General features: G+C 37.0%; 2 protein-coding genes across 4 annotated transcripts in view; one reads left to right on the top strand and one right to left on the bottom strand.

The window, feature by feature from the left end:
* The first annotated feature begins 486 nt into the window (after window positions 1-486).
* Window positions 487-17359, top strand: LOC134815843 (ubiquitin-conjugating enzyme E2 R2-like). Its single transcript, XM_063824425.1, has 6 exons — window positions 487-618; window positions 921-1055; window positions 1216-1302; window positions 3021-3118; window positions 15557-15685; window positions 16761-17359. Exons 1-6 carry the CDS (start codon window positions 577-579, stop codon window positions 16960-16962), a joined length of 693 nt encoding a protein of 230 aa, XP_063680495.1. The 5' UTR covers window positions 487-576; the 3' UTR covers window positions 16963-17359.
* LOC134815839 (fas-binding factor 1-like) overlaps window positions 17264-22265 on the bottom strand; it is a 48598-nt gene continuing 43596 nt past the window's right edge. For 2 of the 3 annotated variants that reach the window (XM_063824420.1, XM_063824421.1), the window contains exons 13-18: window positions 21996-22194; window positions 21609-21765; window positions 21139-21313; window positions 20802-20938; window positions 18658-18771; window positions 17264-18375 (exon numbers count right to left, since the gene is read on the bottom strand). In XM_063824420.1, the coding sequence (XP_063680490.1) occupies window positions 18213-18375; window positions 18658-18771; window positions 20802-20938; window positions 21139-21313; window positions 21609-21765; window positions 21996-22194 (945 nt within the window). In that variant the 3' untranslated portion in view covers window positions 17264-18212. Of the gene's footprint in view, window positions 18391-18657; window positions 18772-20801; window positions 20939-21138; window positions 21314-21608; window positions 21766-21995; window positions 22195-22265 lie in introns of all 3 variants that reach the window. The other variant, XM_063824419.1, reaches the window with a different exon arrangement.

Here is a 22265-nt window from a genome sequence, read left to right as displayed (position 1 = left end):
ACTGTTTTCTAAGATTACACTTCTTGAGGGTGCTTATATTATTGGAAACTGACCTTTTGTGTTTTAGTAAATATTTTAGGCAGAGTAATTCAAGCTGGTCTTTTATCTTAGGAACCATTGATTGGAAGTCAGCAGTACCTCATTTTGCTGTATGTTGGCTCACCCAAAATTTGAATTCTTTTAATATCTTACCAACGGAAACGAAAAGAAATGTGAAACAGTAGGATCCCCAATCCAATACTAGTCAAGAGAAGCCTCGTCACGAGTGACAAGGTATCATTTGTAACTGTATAAAGTGAAATCTGATAATTTATTTAAATCAATTATTCAGTTTTACTTGTGTCTTTTTTAGAAATCATCGAGAAAATCAAAGTCGAATGAAATTTGAATTGCCCAATTACATAGATCTCTAACGTATGAAAAATAACTGTAAAATAATGAGCTACTTTCCCCTGTATCTAAAAGGTATTAATCTAACTCGCTTAGAAAGCTGGAGAACAGTATGAAGATTTTATCGTCAACATTATGACCACGGATATCACAATAATCTAGAATATTTGACCGATCTGAGCAGCTATGTCGTCAGAGGTGCCACTCATGACTCTGAAATCACTCCAGGTAATGGGTTACAGTAATTTGTGTACAATTAAACCTTATTTGTATGAGATCTCTGAGTGATGGTTCGAGCCATCACGACCTTATCTTTAATATCAGCGATAAGAAATCTATATATTTCAATATTGCTTCCCCTAGAAATAGTCAAATAATAATCATACAATAAATTCTCATGACCTTTAAATTAGATTTTGATAAAAACGACTTGACGAAATGATTTATCATTGGTTAATAATTGGCAAATACATCCAAAATGATTTGATTTAAAGTATACCACGTCACGTGATCTAATACTATCACTACAGAAGGAGTTCAAAGACCTACAAAAGGACAGTGTGGAAGGATGTGCAGTTTGGTTGACTGATGATTCTAACTTATTAGAATGGCAGGTTGGACTGTTCGGACCTCCTGAAACCATCTTCCAGGGCGCTTACTTCAAGGTAAATTTAGATCATATTACTGTTACGTGTTAATGAAAGTTTTGGTTTTGATTTTAAAATTTTCGACTGGTAACCTAGGAACCATAGTGAATGTTGGGTGGGGTAAGGAGTGTTTGATGGCAGGTATGTATGATGTAACCTGGTTATAATATGTTTACAGGCGATTCTGACTTTCCCACTGGACTACCCTTTCTCTCCTCCGTGCATCAAGTTCATATCTGATATCTGGCATCCTAACGTATATCCGGTAAGTAAACATCACTCACTAGAGTCTGTTAATATAACAATGCAAACAATTAGTGCATTGTTTAAGTAATGTAAATCATTACTACAAGGAAGTTATTTTTGTTGGTGAGTCTGAAAGACAGTGCTCAAAGCCCTCTGTTAATAGTCAACTCTAACTTGTATTAGCTTGTTAAGTTTTCCTGGTTCTTTATTACACCTGTTAGAAATGATGGGTGTTTTGCCAAGTTAAATTGTTAAGCTATGACTGCAGTGAAGTTGTAATATGTTATCAATTTTGCGCCAAGAGCAGCCATGTCGTGAATTCCACACATTCTTTTCTTGCCAAATACAGGAATAGGAGGAACCCTCTACCTCAATCTAATGTACGAGGAACAAATATCTGCTTTGTATATCACAATTAACTCAGGTTTAATTATCCCTGGTAAAAATTATCGATGAATGTGCAATTTTGTGAATGAATATCGATTATCAAGCTGAGTAAGAAGGCATGGCAGTGAGCCAATGAGGCGTTTTGTAAACATGGGATCAGTTGGAACTCAGCTGCCGGCCTTCCTCTAAATTCACAGAGTTAGTAGCAATATGTTAAATCAACAAGTCCTCCTGGCTGCTTACAAGGGCTGCTCGACACAATGTATCATTTCATTAGAAGATTCAGACAGTTTTTTCTGGTGTTTATAATGAGGAATTATGTTGAGGAATAGACCCTGATCATAAATGAGGAGCCGGCACTCCATGACAATGAAATCTTTACCTTTTTCAGTGTGTCGCAAGAAGAATTCTTTACTTCTATCGAAAAAACTTACATGAATAATAAGTCTAGACACATTACTTCAACAAATTTTATTTTGTTCCGGATGAAGCCAAAAACTCTCTGTGTATAATACTAGACGTACTGGGAAATGTAATTAGCAGGAATATAATAGAAATACAGAGATGGTGAATGTAGCTCACAACATTCAAAATAATACACATTATCACGTGTTTAGTTGTCACGTGTTAGTTGATGTGTGTCACGTGTTAGTTGTCACGTGTTAGTTGATGTGTGTCACGTGTTAGTTGATGTAGTAAGAGCATGATAATATATAATCAAATATAAAACAAACTTAAAGATGTGCATGTCTATAATAATGTGTAAGAGCTGTACACAGATCATGTAACACACAGTGCGATTCTGTAAGTGCGGTGTTAACCAGTCTATCTACTAGTATTAGCGAGTACTAGCTACTAGCATGCACAGTAAGAGACTAGTTTACTATGTAGTTCTAGTTTACTCGCCTTTATAATAATTAGATTATTTAATATTCTCACGAAAACCTGAGGTCTGAGTGGCACGTGATCTTTGAAACACAGAGTTCAGCAGTTTACGTGTTTACCCACACACTCCCAAAATAGGCTGCAACTGATAAAACATGTTTTACATGTTCCTTGAATCTGGATATTATAATCATTTTATATTTTTGTGTCGTTTAAAAAAAATACAACCTGATTACAGCAGGAGACTGGAATATATACTGTGAATATAGACTGTACTGACTAATATACTATATATATATATATTATATATATATATATATATATATAATATTACATATTTCCTGGAATATATACCTCAGCTAAGCAGTGTTAGTTTCTGAGAAAATCAAACATAAAAGAAACATAATATGTATCTCTCCGATAACATCAAATAGTATTATAACTAATCCTGGTGTTTTTCTTCAGAATGGAACTGTGTGTATATCCATCCTACATCCACCGACTGCTGACGAAGTAAGCGGGGAGTTACCGAGCGAGAGGTGGAATCCTACCCGAACTGTCAGGTAATTACCTACTTAGATAATTACCTTACTAATTAGATAATTGGCTAGTAATTATTGCGTAATGAGGAGACAATTGGGATGTAATTAAGTGGTGGGCATGGTACGAGTGTGTCTAGGCTTCTATTTAAGGGAATATTCTGTGCGGAGACCACACAGCTGCTGACTAAAGATTAAGTAAGCTAGTGAGGTCATATTACTCTAATCGCACTCTCCCAGTGGTGTCTGTGTGATCATGGTCTTATTAACATTTAATGTAGATTATATCTTATCATACTCAACCCAATATCCTTGTCATCGTGCTGCCAGGATATTTGAGCTATGTGCTATGATGATAATATATTATTTATTTTCATTGTTCATTATAATTATCACTATTCATAATGCGTTTTGATAATTTAAGATACATCCACTAATAACCGGCGCACAATGACACCGGGCCGTACTATCGTACTGTTGGTGACAATACAAGTCAACATGTAAGCCACCAAGTGTATCATAACAGTGTTCCTGTACGTGACTATAACAGTACATATCCTAATACATTGTCTGGTTGATTATATGTTGACTGTATGTAATGTTGACAGCTCCTAGGATTGAGTAACTGTGTGAAGTGTGAACTTCCTGCGTTACACTAGGTTGGGGAGGGGGGAGGGGGGAGGGTGGCAATGGCATAAAATGGCATAAATGGAGATTGGAGAATTACCCAAGGGTTTTTCCATTTTCTCCATAGAAAAAGTCTCCATTTTATGCCATTTCAAAACTTAAAAATTTAACGAACGCAATTTTTTACAAAATTTTGACGAAATAATTTAAATATAATATTCATCTAGAATCTGAATATCATTTCGAACACCAAATAGACAATTTTTGCCCTTTTATCGTATATCGACCTTCAACAATTTTCCAGCTCGAACACAAAGGTCCCCGTATACGACAACTAGCGCTGGATGGCGACAACTAGCGCTGTATACATTTTGTAAAAATTGTTAAATAATTTGTTTTTCAAATATCATAATTTTGGTACTAAACGTTTTGCCTTTCCAAGCTGAAAACAATCCTGTAAAAATATTTCCGAGATTTATAAGTTTTCGTATTTTCTATCCCGATTTCAAAGTCCCCAGGCCCACATCACCCTCGATATACGATCTTGGAGTCGAGGCTTCCCCTTTGTAATGCGATCTCAAAGGGCAGGCCTCCCCTATGCAATACGAGCTCGGAAGCGAGAAGTCTGCCTTTAGAGGTACGTATCAATCGAATAACTCGGGCCGAAAATTTTCTAAGTCAAAATTTTAAAGTTTTTTAAGTCAACATTTTAAAGTTTTCTTTAGAAGTAAACAATTTAAAAAGTTTTCCTGAAACCATTTTTCTCCAGTATTCATGTTACCCCCGATCATTATGAGCCGAAAACATTTTTCGGTACCTAGCCCTCGATAATTTTCCTGAAAATTAATGAAATTCCTAAATTGTATCACTATCAGAGTAAATTACTACTAAATTCACTATAGAGTGAAATTGAGTGGAATTTGAATTACAAAATAGTCGAATTGATCTTGGCCTCAAGTAGCCAGGTATGTGTCTGTAGTAGCCTGGGATGAGCTTCTAGTAGCTTGGTATGAGCTTTGAGTAGCCTGGTATGCGAAAATAAACATGTTAGTGTCCAAGTAAGCTTCCAGATATGTAATTCGATGATCCAAATTCGTGGCATAAAATGGAGAATTACCCAAGGGTTTTTCTATTTTCTCCATTTTAATGCCATTGTCCCCCCCCCCCCCACTAGGTTATTGTCACTTGTACTGTCATCATAAGAGGTGTGAGAGAGAAAATATATAAAACTCTTGTGACGTTCCTTGTACCAACTACCTAATATACCTCAATATGTTCATTATATGCAAGCCTCTTGATTTATACCCATAATTTAGTTCCTTTAGTTCCTGTACCAAGGTTACAGGTAAACCATTATATAATGACAAATCAGCTGAGTCAGCTCTTACAACATGTCCACTAGTGGCTACACATATTACATGCACTTAATTCTGACTACCACTGACGTATTGTACCATTTATATGGCGAAATGGCTGGATTCTGATAAATGAACGTATCGTTCTAGAGTTCTAGAGTCATCACTCATCAGTGTTTATGTATGACTCAGTGGAGGAATAGGTGTGTTGTGATTGCTTGCTATATATTCCAAAAATTGCACGTTTTCACCAGGGAGAAAATGGCGAAAGCTTCCTCCCTTCTTTTTAACGCTGTATATTATTCATGGTGATGTAGTATATATATAGGGGTAAAGTATAAATTTTACGAAAATTGTGATGACTCCCCACCCCAAACAGCATTATAAAACGGTGTGAGCAAGTTCTAGCAACTTGTTTTTCAAACACAGAACTTATAAGTAAAACAGGAACTGGCAGTTCTACTCCTGACATGTTCCTGTGGGAAACTTCTTAATATTTCAATTTGGTTTGGACACACAGTAAGACGGCACAAATATAGGTGAATTCTTCGTAGATTTCTTATTTGACACATTTTAGTTCTAAGTATGGCCGAGATTTACAAAATCGCTAATATATCACCTCCGCTGAAAAGCTGGTCCTCGAGTAAAGACCTTTTAATTTAATCTGTTGCAAATCCAGCTTTTAATGACTAGCTTTTAGCAACCAGCTTTTCTAGAAGGTACAGGATTCAGTTATTTATATCTAAAACAGTGCACAGCGTACCCAGATTGGGCGGTATAAAGATTATATATACTTGCAGACTTGCTAATGGACCAGAATAAGGGCCAATGTGTCTTTATACCTCCCCCAAGTTAGAACCTGTTTTTTGCGGAATACTTGTGCGAACTCAACAGAATGATAAGGACCAGGTAATCAAGATGACAAGCTGGTTATGTGCATAAAATCTGTACAATCAATACAATCTGGCCACAGTGGTCTGTGTACATGCTTGAGAGTGTAGGACAATCAGTGCCTGCGTGCTCGTACGTGGTTCAGAGCCTACTTAACCTGACCAGCCTCCTGTGGATATATCATGTATGTGGATATTCGTGATCACCATTGACTAATGAGTCTATCAGAATACCAGATGTTGAAATATGATATTATGGCGACCTCGGACGTCGTATTTAGCGTATTTCAAATTTCAATCTTAAACAAAGCTTAATCAGAGCTCAAAACAGTATTTTTTGTCCGATTTAAAAAGGGTTGTGTTGTTATCATACACATAAAGAAGATAAATATTAGAGTCCCTGCTCTCTCTCTCTCTATCTCTCTCTCCCTCTCTCTCTCTCTCTCTCTACATGTCTCTAGCTCCATATTCTGATCAGTTGATTATAATCTACTTGATTAGAAGACTAAAAGAGCCGAAAATGTCCCACAATTTCATCTCCTGAATACCTTTGGGAGCACGCTCAGATAGATATATTTACAGTTACCTTATATCATACACGGTCTGTTAGATCTACTGCTATATCTCTCAACCTCGCTATTCCTGGCTCTCTCTCTCTCTGACCTGACTGTATTATGTTATAAAACTACTAGTGATATGCTACAAGTAATAAGTTGAGACGTGAAGGATGTGGAAACTAAAGCGCACACAGTGATGTACATTGTAACACCTGATATATATGTTATATCAGCACACAAAGCTGAGTTGCTGGCAGCTGACCCCGGCACTCAGTTATATAACACCCTTATCGTGTGGCTGGTGTTAAAGTCAAGCCTATACAATCTACTGTGAGTTGGCCCTGGGCCAGTCACAGGTGCATTGTCCAGAGTATTTATAATGATGTGGCTGGGCTCCGTTGAATAATGTGGTGGATTGTGTCTTGTGACTGGAACATTTATATCTACCACAAATAATAGCATTACATGATGGTTGATTAACATATCAAATGAACTTCAAATCATCTTTATTTCTTGAGAATTGGACTCGTGCAATCTCACTTCTGGGCCCATTCCAAGTATTTTTATTGGACACTTTCCAGTTCTCCAGTTCATAAACTAATCCCATTTGTCTAGTTTCTGGGCTGGAGGCCAACATTTGTGATACGTTTTGTTCTGTTTTCATCACACGACTCATCAAACGTGTATTGGTCCTCTCTCTGTTTCTGAATAATATAGCACACAAACACACCGAAAGAGAGCAACCATGAACTTTGAGTGAACTTTGAGTATATTGAACAATACGGACCATTTAACTGCTGTGTAACTACTAACTACTCATTACCGACCTTTCTCTTGGAGAGTATAACTATAAGCTATTTTAGTTCTCTTGGCACAGATTTGATGGGTAGTTAAAAGTTTTGGCTGAGTTCCAGAAGGACAAGTTTTAAGGCCACAGGGGGGGGGGGGGGGGGCCGAGGCTTCAAAAAATGCAAAAAAACATTATGCTTTGAATCAATATATATTTTTGTGGTGGATACTTTGCCACCACTCATTTGTCTGTAGCTATTTTACTTTTTTTAATAAATGAGGTTAACCAATTCTCATTTAACCTCATTTTTTTGATAAATCGATAATGGAGGGCAGAAATATTGATGCCATTACAACTGAAAACTACGATAAGCTTTGTTTTTATTGTTTTTGTGTTATTTCAGCATTTAAACTTTGAAAAATATACAAATAAAGGCAAAATACTCAAAAATCACATAACATAAAAAACAGTTTTTTGCCTCTCCTGAAAACCTCGAATTTTTGACTTCAAAATCTATCTTCTCCTAGAGTTTTTATCCATTTCACCTCAAATTTGGAACTTATGTTCCTGACATAAATTTAAAAGTTTGTTATGTAACGATTGTTGTAATTTTGCTCCTAACTCTTTTTATGAGGTTAACCATTTTACATTTTGTTACCCGCACTCATGGTTAACCTCATATCTCAGCTTTGGAGCAAGATATCATAAATCGTTACATAACAAAAACTCAAAATACCTTGAAGAACACTGTTGCCAAGTTACAAGGTTCTAAGTCATAAACTGAAAAAGAAGATAGATTTTGAACACGATTTCATTTAAAGTTTTCATTTACAATAGAATTACAGGTAAACCTCAAAATTCAACGCGCGATATCTTCAAATAGGAAACTTTGTTTTCGGTAAGGACAAAAGCATTTGTAAATTTAGATCGAGCTCTACAACATATCTCAAAATCTCAAAATCGACCTCGGACCCCCCCTGTGGCCTTAAGGGGGCATACCCCAAAACAGTGGTTTGTGCCGTCCAGACCAAATGACCTCATAGGCAGTTCAGTGACCTTCTAGCGCACCGTTTCCACACAAAAAAATAAGTTATGAACAACAAAACACTCTAAAATGCTTCCCTTTGAAGTTATGGGAGAAAATGTGATTTTTTGGCTTTGCAGATAAAAAATCACATTTTCTCCCATAACTTCAAAGGGAAGCATTTTAGGGTGTTTTGTTGTTCATAACTCATATATAAATGTGCTAGTTGCGGTTATTTTGCACCCTTCAAAAAGTCACTAGCACATTCCTATCAAAATTTTAGAAAAATCAGTAAATATTAAAAACGAAAAATGTGCCTAAATTTGTTGTTTGGCTTTGAGGTCCAATAGATCAGAAGGTGAATGAGTAAAAACATTTTTGAGGGCATCAAAAACTGCGCCAGAATTCAGAGAACAATTTGATGTCAAGCATCAAATAATCCGATCTTCCCTGACTGACTTTTTGTTAAAATAAGCCTGAAAAGGACAATTTTAGCTTTTTGACTTTAAAAATTCATAACACACCAGCCTTTTTAGATACGATATCAAGATTTTACACACACCTTGACATAGATGTGAATAAACGGCGAGCAAAATTTCAACCCGATACCGCAAGAAATAATTAACTTATAGCGTCTCAACCACAAAATAATTTTTTCCGAAAATTGCACTCTTAACCAGGAAATGCTCGATTACAAAAATGGGAATTCTCATTGCCCCCTTAAATGTTCCCCCTGTTCCAAGAGTAGTTGATTACTTTTTGGGTGCTGCGTCATGAGTTTTTAAATGAAAAGGTGTTGTCCTTGCGTAATGAGTTCTTTTAAAAACAGTAGTAGCACACGCACACCTTCAAATCGTATTGCATTACTTACTATAAAATTCTGCGGAATCCTTTGGCGAGAGACTGTAAGATTAAAAGTGATCTCCGAAATATGGAGTACGATTTACAAGCGTACTTCATTTTCAGGATTGACCAGGGTTGAGGATCACTAGCAGTGACACATGAACCATCAACACGGATTTGATATTTCAACTGTTCAGGTACCTTTTAAGGTGTTATATTGAACTTTGCTCATAATGATCCCATTAATGAAATCATACGATACTGATAGTGTCAAGCAGTCATAAGTCAAGAAATAAGAGATCATTCTTCTACCCAAACTGCACTTTACACTGCTTGAATCTTGATGTGAATTGTGATATTGGTGAGAGTTATCTGAAGGAAGCAGCTGCCACGTAACAATGGTTACTGAATACTGGCACACTGGCCTCACTTTTTACACACTAGCCTGGCTGGCACCCTCACTAGTACTACACACAGTTGTATGTTAACAACTTGAACTCGTGCCAATGTTTTAAAATGATATATCAGCCCACTATGGATCATTCGACCTTTTTATTCATTGTTCCCCTGGAGGAGGAGATTGGAGAGTAAAGAATTATTGGACTGCAGCCAAGTTCAACTAACTTGATCACGTACATACTGAATATTGTTCCTTCATCCGTAATCTCTCTCCATATTATCGTAAGCATCATCATGTTTCTCCGTTACATTCTTACACATAATTAACCCCCACTGGTAAACGGAAATATTATTTTATCATCTACAGGATACCTGCCAAATATCTAAATTTAATTAGGGTCATTACAAAAACCAGTACAACCAAAAGTGAAAACACCTCATTTTCCAACCAAAACAAGTTGTTGTAAGGACACTGGATCGACAGCAGAACAGACGCTAGGTTACCCCAGATAATGTCCGTCTGTATGCTACCTCTCAGAAAAGTTGGCACGTTTTGTATAATAACCACGTGTTTCACACGTGGTTCACACAATAATATAGAGCACAGCGGTGAATTAGCACTCGAGTACACTTGTGCCACGTTGCCAGAAGAACATGTTATAACATGACTTGTGAACTAGATTGGAAATACGGTAGTTAGTGTCGGATGGATTATATTTTTGTTACTGTCCACTCCTTTGTAAAACTGGCCGCTACTAGTTGGGTGTCTTACTGTGGAGATCAAACCGCATTTCAACCTGGTTCAACTCAAAGGTACTAAGAATGGGTTAATGGCATAATTCTTCATTTATATTCATTTATATTATTTACTGGCACATACGGGTATCGGCCTTACAAAATGACACGAAAAAGGAGATGGCTCTGAAATGCACAAAAATGAGTTTTGTTCTTGTTTTATTATCCAGATAGGTAGTTCAACAGGTATATTTTTCTTCCCGGGGGTTGATTTGATTGAAAAACCGTAAATTTTGCGATAAAAATTGTCATCTTTGAAATCTTCCAAAAAAACATGCCTTACAAAATGACAATTTCGTCACGGCTGTAATTTTTTAACAGCAGCCTATAGAAATTTGATTTCACCTAAGACAGTTAGATAAATATAATAGATTGAAGATTAGAATAGCTTTTACAGGAAAAAGGATGATTAAAAAAAGTTGGGCAATTTTGCGTGAGATAGTGCCTTACAAAATGACAACCCAAAACGGCATCACTTCAAATCCGATTTGGGAAAAAGTTTCATTATTCTTTCACGTGACTTACTGTTAGATATATATGTTGTTTATATTATACCAGTTCTGTTTTTACTAGAATATATTAAAAAAGGAACATTTTTTATACTTTGAAAAAATTTTAAAAATGTCATTTTGTGAGGCGTAAAAATCATTTTTTGTTTTCATACTTGAACACAGTATTTGGCTATATTTGATATTTTCAATGACTGGATAGATCACTTTTCAGTGTTTAGTTAACGTTTAACATGTTTTAGGAGTTGCTATTACTCTCTGCTTTCACAAAATAGAAGCTTTATTTCGTTGAGTTTTGAAATCAGAGTTTGAAATCAAAGAGTTTGAAATCAAAGTTTTGATATCAGAACTGCACTTTTTTAATGCTACTTGATTGTTAACTGTCAGATGATGATTATTTTTAACCCCTTCTTGTATTGACTGTTTCTGATCCATTTTAGATGATGAAAGTAATTCAATCTGAAAAATTGTCATTTTGTAAGGCTTTTCGGTGTCATTTTGTGAGGCATTTTGTTCAAAATTGATGATCAAACAAACACATTTAGGCTCATCATAAGCTTACTGGGTTTAAGAATACCAATAATTAGGCAAGGGGCATCCAATATAAATATGCCATCTTTGTATCATAAAATAAAACTGTCATTTTGTGAGGCATAACACTGTCATTTTGTGAGGCTAGGTCATTTTTTTGTCATTTCTTCTACCAAAGTCACTAAATCAGTTTTTTTATTTGACCAGAGTAGTCTTTGATTGACATAAGTCATGGTAGTACCTGGTTTTCTGGGGTTAAATTCTAAACTTTGGTCTCCATGCTGGGTAACAGTTTGACGGGGCAATGACTGAACAGCAAAAACGTCCATATTTATGTAAGAAATATAGATTCTATGTCATTATCATTCCTTGGGAAGTGTTAATTAATGCTTTTTCTTTCATACAGTAAAAGGAATAGGGTTCAATGTATAGGGAACCTAAGCTACAGCATGGTCTATGTGGGCTGTCATTTTGTGAGGCCTGTCATTTTGTAAGGCCGGTACCCGTATACATATGTAATTACCAAAAAAATCTGACTTATAATATTAAAAATGCCCACCCACGACCCTGGTTGCTGGTTGCTAGTCCCTGCCCTCATATCTTTGATCTAAGGTGTTTTGATATCTACGTAAAATTGGATTTTTCAAAGAAACAAAATCAAATCATTTAGGTTGCTGTATTGAAGGTTAAATGTCAGTAACCTCAGATACTAATAAGATAACATCACAGATTCTGCACACTTACTCAGTAACTGAGTTGCTAATAGAGGTTGCGTGTGTAGGATGTTGTTAACACACTTCACACCCTCTTCACTGTAAACACAGCTGTGTAGTCAGTACACCGGACACACTGTGCGTGACTCTACCAACATGACAGTTACACACATAATAATATGTGGAAATGTGGTAGTTTGAATTGTGTGTTGTTGCCATGTAACCTGCCAATAACACACACACACCATCACAACCACATGTACATAATCTCCGCACTGCTGCAAATATGATAATACTTCTTACAGCCTCCGTTATTATTAAAATCTAGTGCAGCTGGTTTGCTAGCATTACGTAAGATGCTATGTTGGAATATGATGTTACCTCAATAGTTATAGTCAATACTCTTAGTCAATTTATAACAGTTGTCCAACTAGCATATAATGTAACAGAGATTATAGGTTAACAAGATGTGATAATGGGACCGTTGACAGTGAATTACACATGTGTCTTTATCATCATAGCTTTTAGCCTGTTGTTGAAAGCTAGCACTGTAACTCTCACACACACACACACGTATCAGTGTATCACAATGATAATGATATATAAGATCCTTTGTATCGCTCACTGTCAGTAATATCTCGTATGTTTGATTATTTCTGGCATGCTGCCAGGAGAAAAAACGTACTGTGAGAAGTTTCACAAGCTCTGGGGAAGCTCTTCAGAGCGGTGTCCATTGTTTGATTTTCTTCTTTGTAAAATTCTCGAGCGAGATTCGGGGGGCGTGTTTCTCTAAGATGTGATGTGGGTGGCAAATTCATTGTTTGGAGCGATGAAATATGTAAATGAGTGTGACGTGATTGAATGTGTAACATAGGATTTAATATTTGAGCTGAGCTGGGGGAGGTCGTTGTAATGAGTTTCAAATGTTGATGAGTGCTAACAGCGACTAAGGTGACGTGGCTAAATTGTGCGACTTGTGAGAGAATGTCTCATTTTCCATCATGAGGATCAAAGCTTAGATCTGTAAGAGCAGCATAGTGTTAGTTATCTGCAGCAGAAGTAGTTATCTCGACGTGTGCGCCGTGCGGCCATTTTTCTTTAATGATCTTGAGTTTGATTCGCGGCGGAAACATTTATAATATTAGAACATGAAATTGATTTTCTGCCGAAGGTGCTCACGCTACTAAAAAATATGAGATTATTCCACTTATGGCTCGCGGTATATTATGCTACGGAAACTGCGGCATTCCAGTTATTATTATTAAGTTGGGGGGGGAGGGGGGCCCTAAGTTATTTATTACAACTATGTAAAGGTTAACATAGTTGTTTAATTAAATTGTTATTTTAAAAGTAGCCATCTTATGATCAGACGGTATTTGTAATATCCAAATATGGGCATCATCGATAAGTTCTTGCAAAATCTTGTAATTTCGGCGTGATATTTAAACATTGATTCTAGCAACGTGGTAAAACCTTAAATCCACTTCTCCAATGATACAGTCTTATAAAACAAAACAAAGCAGTTTGAAACAAGCTCTGTGTCTGCCAAGAAATATTTGATCGAGTCACGAGTGTACAGGGATTGTTGTATTGGTAATTGGATTGTTTTTACTAATTTGACATCTAACTTTGAAACATAATTCTACATGGAAGGGGTGAATTTCAGATAATTCGTTTGTAATACGTTTATAAATATAATGGGACAAAGACAAAGACGATTATAATGAGAGGCAGTAACCCTGTAACTATGATCTCTCCGGACTAAGTAACTGCAATGAAATGGGACTTACCACCCCATGGCAACATTAAATATATTGGCTCTGTTACATCGCTTTCAATGTGATTCGAGACTCTCTTCAAAAGTTAACTTTACACCTTACCAAGCCTAGACTCTGGTCTCTTGCCACGATACAAATTTGGAATAATCCCAAAAAAATAGCTGAAATCATGAAAAATTGCTCTCTTCCAATCTATCACGCCACGAATTAGATGATCAGAATCTTCTGTTTTAAATGAGAGCGTAAATCCCGTTAGACCGTAAATAAAATGGTAAAGCGTCAATGTGTCTTGTGTACAAAGCAGCGCTGCTCAGGAAGCATGCTATTGCAACATTAACAAATCACAACACGTTCGTTACACCAAGTTCCACAGATTTATATCACTGAGTCAGCTTTAGCACAGTTGTAACAGTAGTCACTGTACTTACACACAAACACACACATGTAAGGGTGTGACCGTATTACGTTATAATGTTCTGATATATAGATGTGTACCATGTAAATATAACATATAACGTGATTGTATATTATTAAGCGAGAAAAGTGATGACTTGTAAAGCGGTGACCGAGCCCTTGTTAAGAGTTGACAAGTGGCATCCAAACAAACGCAACCACATCACTTCACCCCTTACACTCTACTGAACAAAACTGAACACAGCTCTCATTTCACCTCTTACTACACGTTAACAGCTATTACACTACACATTGAACTACACATTACACTACACATTACACTGCACATTACACTGCACATTACACTACACATTACACTACACATTAAACTACACATTACACTGCACATTACACTACACATTGAACTACACATTACACTACACATTACACTGCACATTACACTGCACATTACACTACACATTACACTACACATTAAACTACACATTACACTACACATTAAACTGCACATTACACTACACATTAAACTACACATTACACTACACATTACACTGCACATTACACTACACATTGAACTACACATTACACTACACATTACACTACACATTACACTACACATTACACTACACATTACACTACACATTACACTACACATTACACTACACATTAAACTACACATTACACTGCACATTACACTGCACATTACACTGCACATTACACTACACATTACACTACACATTACACTGCACATTAAACTGCACATTACACTACACATTACACCACACATTAAACTACACATTACACTACACATTACACTACACATTAAACTGCACATTACACTACACATTAAACTACACATTACACTACACATTACACTGCACATTACACTACACATTGAACTACACATTACACTACACATTACACTACACATTACACTACACATTAAACTACACATTACACTACACATTACACTACACATTACACTGCACATTACACTACACATTACACTACACATTAAACTACACATTATACTGCACATTACACTGCACATTACACTGCACATTACACTACACATTACACTACACATTACACTGCACATTAAACTGCACATTACACTACACATTACACCACACATTACACTGCAAATTACACTACACATTACACCCAGTTGTGATATAACACATTTCACTCCTTACACTAATAATACACATAACAGCTCAATAACGGATTTATATTTCAGGACCGTGTTGATAAGTATAGCCAGCATGTTAAACTCACCAAATATCAACTCTCCGGCTAATGTTGACGCCGCTGTCATGTACAGGAAATGGAACACTAACAACGATCCAGCATACGTCGATCGAATAAAGTTAGTTTCTATTCTTTGCCACTTTATATTATCACAAAGTAACATTTAATTACTAAGTTTTCCGGTAGAGTTGTGTTGGCACGCCAAGATTTGTAATGCGATCTTAACACTTAGGAAAAGTGGGAGGCTTACTATACAATTGGTCGATATTCTTGGATTTTTGCCAAAGTACGTGACTTGAAATTGCTATTTCTTAAAAAAATATTAAAACGGATTACGATGTGATACCACGTTCAACTCAAGGGTCTTAATTAACCAATAAACAGTGCATTCCTGGAAATGTTGGTAGAAAGCCAGGTGTCTGAAATTTGAGATGGTCTGAGAACTACTCAGCACTCAGTTTCGGTCACGTTCTATGACTTGGACAGTACGCCGGTCAAGTACCTCATCTAGTCCATTTAGCATGATCGATAGTTTAAATAACGATGTAATATTTACAAATACATCATGAGACTCCGCCGAACCATTCAGTGCGCTCTGTTTTGTTTGGCAGGTATTCTCCGGAAGTTTTGTTTACAATCGTTTACGCGCGCAGTGTTAGCACTCTTATTTATGTCGAGATTCGTAGTTAAATTCTGTATTGACAGCACTTTGAAATGCGCGCTACGAGCGCGCTGACTAACCAACTGCCGGTCGCGACGAATTTTGATGACACCACGTTTTGGAACCTGCTCAAACCGGTAACCTTGAACCTCCCTTTGTCAGCACATTGCGGGTTCATACTTCGGTTCGTCCCTTACATGACAATCGGTTTCTCTAAGCAGCTAAACAATTCGAGATGATGTTTACTATTCTCATTTCAAAGGTCACAAAAACCGAATTTAACAACTGATCATGGTGGCGGTTTATTGTCGACGAAAATAATCATTACCGCATCAAAACGAAAATGCTGTCTATTTTATGGTATAATGAGCTTCGCCACCGTGGTTGATTCTATTGCCAGACTAAGCTGTTAACCGGTCATGAATAAATTGCTGTTCTGATGTAAAATTAAGATGATCTGTTTCGATATTTTCTGCACTGAGTATCTAAGTAACATTTTATTGCACATAAGCTTTAACCACGCCATTTTCAGGGATCTGATAGAAAAGAACAAGACTTTAGCGGACGGTGATGGAGTGACGATACCGTTGACTCTGGCAGAGTACACGTTCAAAACTAAACCAATAGAAGAGGCCCCAAATATGGGCGATCTAAATCTTGACTCTGATTATGATTATGATTATAACGACAGTGATTGTTATTATTCCGATGAGGAGGAGTATGATGATGATTGAGAGAGATTCAATTGTAGTTTTGTAGTCTTGCGCTTTTTCTGTGGAAATAATTTCGGTGTTATTTAAGGGGGTCAACCTTCAAGTTCTATAGAGTAAATCCACCACAGAAACTGTCCTCCGCCTTGAGTAGTGAACGTTTTGTCTGCTCAATGAAGACCACTGAATTAACGATCAGTTTACCATAGAATGATAGATTCCTCTGGATCAAATGTCAAAAATAGCTAATTTGAAATTCTCCCAACTCCCGTCTGATACGGAAGACAGAAACGTAAACGGAACCAATTTAAAGATGATTTTATTAGCCGGAAAATTGTTTTTATATTTTTAAGGGATATTTCTTTTTTATTGTATATGCTGTAAAATCTATTTGACCGTATATCTCATTGTGAAATAAAAACGATTCTTTCACTTGATAAATCAAAATAAATCTGTTGAAAATCAGAACAACGCCTTTCCTGTCATATTTGACCTTGTAATAGAGACCTAATTTTCTAAATCAACCTGTGGACTCGGTCCTAGGAGAACCATCATTATTGTTTCTAGCATTATCCTGGCGCTAATTACAGTATACACAGTTGAATTCTATCATCATTCTGGTCTTGAATAAAGAACAAGGTGTCAATTTTTGCGTCTTAAGTCTCTATTTCAATTGTGAGCAGTAAAGGGAGTGCTTATTTACATGAAGACACAACTTGTTTGAAAAAGTTATCAATCCCCGTTATTGTACAAAAGTAATCCAGGTGGTAAAATCGATATTAAAAGTTAAAAATAGAAACACTGATGGATGATTTTATTATGATACAACCGATCACTCTGTCCTAACTCCAAGTTAAGATATAATAACATAAATACATTTTTGATACCATCGCGATCGTCCTTCAGAAGGCACTCAAAGTGATGAATATTACATTGACTTCTGCTTTTAACTTCACAAAGATTAACAAGCTATGTACACAAAAGTATCTTGTTTTAGACCCGCAGATGCGTGATATACAAAGTCGTTTTCTAGTCGCCACTATAGTAGTACACTAGTAGTACACTAGTCCACTATAAGTTCATTATATTGTCCACCGGGGCTGCCTAGTATAGTTCGCGGTGTCGGACCATATTTCCCTGTCACACACGAAATTCGTGGCCGGTACTACTTGTAGTAGTACTCCCGTGGGCTGGAGTTCTGTAATCTGTAATAATCTATGACTCTCGAAGTGCGACAACGGAGGCTACATATGTCTCATTTTATGCAGTAGGACTTAGGAGTAAGAAGGGTTGAGGAGTTGTCTGTCCATATCCTTGAACCGTGATAACTTCTCCTTCTGATGCTGAAGTGCCTGTCTGTCTAGTACCGAGAGTGCGTTAAATCGTTGTAAGCTTCCTGTCAGTTCCAGGACAGAAGGACTCGGGTATTTGTTATACCTGAAAGAAGGGTTCCTGTTTGGATTTTTAAAATAGCAGGTAAAATTGTAAATACAAAATATGGTGGAATTATAAAAAATAGGTGGTTTTTAATAATTTAAAGATCCTGAGCAACATTGAACGTACACTGTGGAGTTGCGTCAGGTTCTACAGTCAAAGATTTGGTCTTTGCATTGTATATCGAATACTTTGTCATATTTTTACACCCAAAATGGCCGGTGGAAAGCTATTGTGCATATATAATATATATTATATATATATATATATATATCTTTGTCTTACTTGGAGCCAAGAAACGAGCCGTTTGAGAGTAGACTCAGGTTGAGCGGACTAATTGGACTGTGTCCTCCTCCAGGGGTCGGTGAGATCTGGTTCTGTCGTATTGGACTACTCGACCTGTTAAGTTCAACATGATTGGAGTTCAATGTTACAGTAGAAACTTGTTTACTTCATTTCTTGCACAAGAGATTTGGAAGCTTTAAAATAAAAATGTACCTTATCGGACCTAAATTACTGAGCTCGCCCACATTAACTTAATGTCTGACCAAATAAAGACCGGTAAGGTTTTAAATTGATGGTCTGTGCTGAGTGCTCTGAAGTTTACTGACTACATCTATGAGTAACGATCGTTGGAAGCATATGCGTTAACAACCATAAACCAATAACCATGGAGTCTATAAGCTAAGTTTTATACCTTAATGGGGGTTCACACTTCATCCTGATTTTTTTGTGAACTTGGTTTTGAGATACCAACAAACTAGGACCGGTGACTGAACTTTTGAGGGGGTCCCGGACCCCAACCGCCAAACGGTGCCCGCGGGGCAGTCACGCCTATATTTGGTCCAAATTAGGCCAAATTTAGCCAATACCCTGAACATGCCCAAAATCCAGATTTTAGGTGCTCTACTTGTAGCTAGTGGTCCCTTGAACTCGTATATGAATTTTCATCAAGATTGGACAAAAAATGACTGAGTAATGATCCAAAAACCATATGACCATATTTGGGCATACGCACCAAATTTGATCGATTTTAGCCCATAAATTGGTCAAATATGGGCTGTGTATTTGACCAATTTATGGACCTAACTGTGGATTCTGTGTTCAAATAATCGCAAAAAATGAACAAAATCGCCTATATCTCAGTTCGCAATATTTGCAAAACTGATTTCGCTCAAAACAATAGAACTCAATAGGGTTTCAATATTTTTACATGAAATTTTCAGAATTAGAATCAACGTAGAATCGCATTTCGACCTTAAGTTTTGGGACAGAATTTTGAGTTAGGCCTTTAAAAAAATTTGGCGGCCAAATTCCAAAATTTGCAATGCAAAATTCAGAATCTGGCTAGTGGCTGGCCGCCAATTTTTAAAAAGGCCTAACTTAAAATTCTGTCCCAAAACTTAAGATCGACATGCGATTCTACGTTGATTCTGAAAATTTCATGTAAAAATATTGAAACCCTATTGAGTTCTATTGTTTTGAGCGAAATCAGTTTTGCAAATATCGCGAACTGAGATATGGGCGATTTTGTTCACATTTTGCGATTATTTGAACACAGAATACACAGTTAGTTAGATACAGCGCTGATAATCATATAGAGAATGTGTAATATAGGCTTACCTTTCATATAAAGTTGGTTTCACTCAAAAATATTGATATTTGATGAAAATTCATGTACGAGTTCAAGGGACCACTAGCTACAAGTAGAGCACCTAAAATCTGGATTTTGGGCATGTCCAGGGTATTTGGCTAAATTGGGCCTAATTTGGACCAAATATGGGCGTGGCTGCCCCGCGGGCACCGTTTGGCGGTAATTGGGGTCCGGGACCCCCTCAAAAGTTTGGTCACCGGTCGCGGTCCTAGTTTGTTGGTCAACTGCTATCTCGAAACCATGTTCCACAAAAAATCAGGGTGAACCCCCCCCCCCCCCCCCCCCCCTTAAGTTTAACAAACCTTCTTCATTGTGAGTTACACTTGCAGTAGAGTCTGCTCAGAGTATTAAAATTTTGATGTACAGATTACCAGATCTGATAATTAACATGACCAATTGACCATGAGGTGATATGATAACAGTGCGAGCTAACATTAATTTGTTGAACTCTCGAACCACCTCTCACCTCTGATCTACGCGAACTCCATGAATGAAAGGCGACCATGTAATCAAATGAATATGATAATATCTGGGTTACAGAGGTTACTGTTGAGGTGCATCTCTAGACCATGATTGTTCCCCTAATGTTCCCTTTAGTGCCGTCACAAAGTGTAATACCGAAATACAGTGTTCTTATTAGCACACTGGTAAGTGGTAAGATACCAGGAAGGTCTGTTGCTCCAGGAGAACAATGGGGTAGTCTGAGATGTATGGTAATGCTGCTCCTGAAACTGGCACTTATAACTTGGGAACATGGTGATTAGCTGACTGTTACCTTAGGGGACTGCCTGATATTTGTCTGGTTCTGGGACGGTACATCTGACAGGCGGGACACTGTATTCCCTCCGCGTTCAGACTTTGTCGGTCCAGTTTCAGGAGGTCTCGCTCAGCTGTGATCGAGCTGGTGGCGTCCTGCAACATGATTTTTAGCTCTCTTTTAGGATTTAGCTCTCTTTTAGCTCTCTGATAGTAATATACATGCTGTTATTGTTCAATGCTGTGTATCATGTATGTCATGTTTGTTTCTTACTCGGTTTCGTCATTGATAAATGGAATTTTTTTTCATGAGGGCAGTAAAGATTTTATTTAATTAAGAAGAACAGTAGTCTTACTTTCAAAGATTTCTCTCTAATCTTAATCTCGTCTTCCCTCATCCTTAGTTCGGTTTCCAGCTTGGCTAGCTGTTGTTGTACAACACAGCATTCTGTTCGAGCTTTATTCAGGGCCTCTCCGTAGTGTTCCGTCTCTGAGACCCGGGCTGACAACTTCTCTGCTAACTTTGTCAACCTTTGGAGTATATTATTGTAGTGTCCACAAAAAACACAATTTAAAAATCTTGTAACTGAAATGACAAGATCTCCAGATTTTAAAGTTAACAAGCGTACAACTTTTTCATCTTTTGTTATCTAGTTCAGAGAACCGTATTACGACCTTGTACATATTTATTCACTTGCGAAGGTCAATAAGCGAATGTTGATAACTAGTAACCATGTATACATAATATGATAAGGTTATTTTCTATCGTTACTCATTAAAAAGGTTCCACCCGTGCAATGATGGCCCAATTTGAGCAGGAGCTAACCTTTCCTTCTCAGCATCTAAATCATCCCTATCTCTAAAGTAAGTTTTCTTCTCGTTGTCAAGTCTCTCCATTTCTGCGGTTATCTTGGTGGCTTTCCTCTTCGTTTGATCAAATATAGACTGGGCTTGTGCTTCGATATCGAGTTGCTTCACAGCACCTGTTATAGTTTTAAGGATTGAGCCGTGTGAAATAGAGGCGCAATAATATTGATAAAATTAGAGGTCTCAGATCATATATCTTTCTCAACATTTAACTTTTACAAAATTGATGCATGGGCGCAGGTGCGGTACTCCAAATTAGCATTTAAAAACTTATCAAGACAAATGATCCTGAAAACAGATACAGGTTATACTTATAGCGGGTTAGAAAACGTGCCTAGTGACCCACCTTGAGCTACCTTCTCCGTAGCTTTTTGTGATGCAGTAGCTAACCTACTTTTCTCCCTGGAAATGTCCTTTCTCTCCTTATACAAAAGCTCCATTTGTTCCCTTTGTTCGGAGAGGAGGGAACTCTTAGATCTCTCTAAATGCTCCCGACCTTTCTCTAATTTCCTCTCTTCCTCTGCTTTGTCCGCTTCCCAAGATGCCTGAGTTTTGTGAAAAGCTAATGAGAGAAATGTAAATGAGAAAACTGCTAACAATATATTCAATAAGGACT

Source organism: Bolinopsis microptera, chromosome 5 (genome assembly GCF_026151205.1).
Source record: "Bolinopsis microptera isolate Bmic1 chromosome 5, MBARI_Bmic_1.0, whole genome shotgun sequence".
NCBI classification, from domain to species: domain Eukaryota; kingdom Metazoa; phylum Ctenophora; class Tentaculata; order Lobata; family Bolinopsidae; genus Bolinopsis; species Bolinopsis microptera.
Note: the sequence above shows the minus strand (reverse complement) of the source record. Positions and strands in the feature narration are given on the sequence as shown.

Coding starts and splice junctions, on each gene's coding strand:
- LOC134815843 (XM_063824425.1), top strand. CDS start 577: ATGTCGTCAGAGGTGCCACTCATGACTCTGAAATCACTCCAG. Junction 619..920: donor TGACTCTGAAATCACTCCAG/GTAATGGGTTAC, acceptor CTATCACTACAG/AAGGAGTTCAAAGACCTACA. Junction 1,056..1,215: donor TCCAGGGCGCTTACTTCAAG/GTAAATTTAGAT, acceptor ATATGTTTACAG/GCGATTCTGACTTTCCCACT.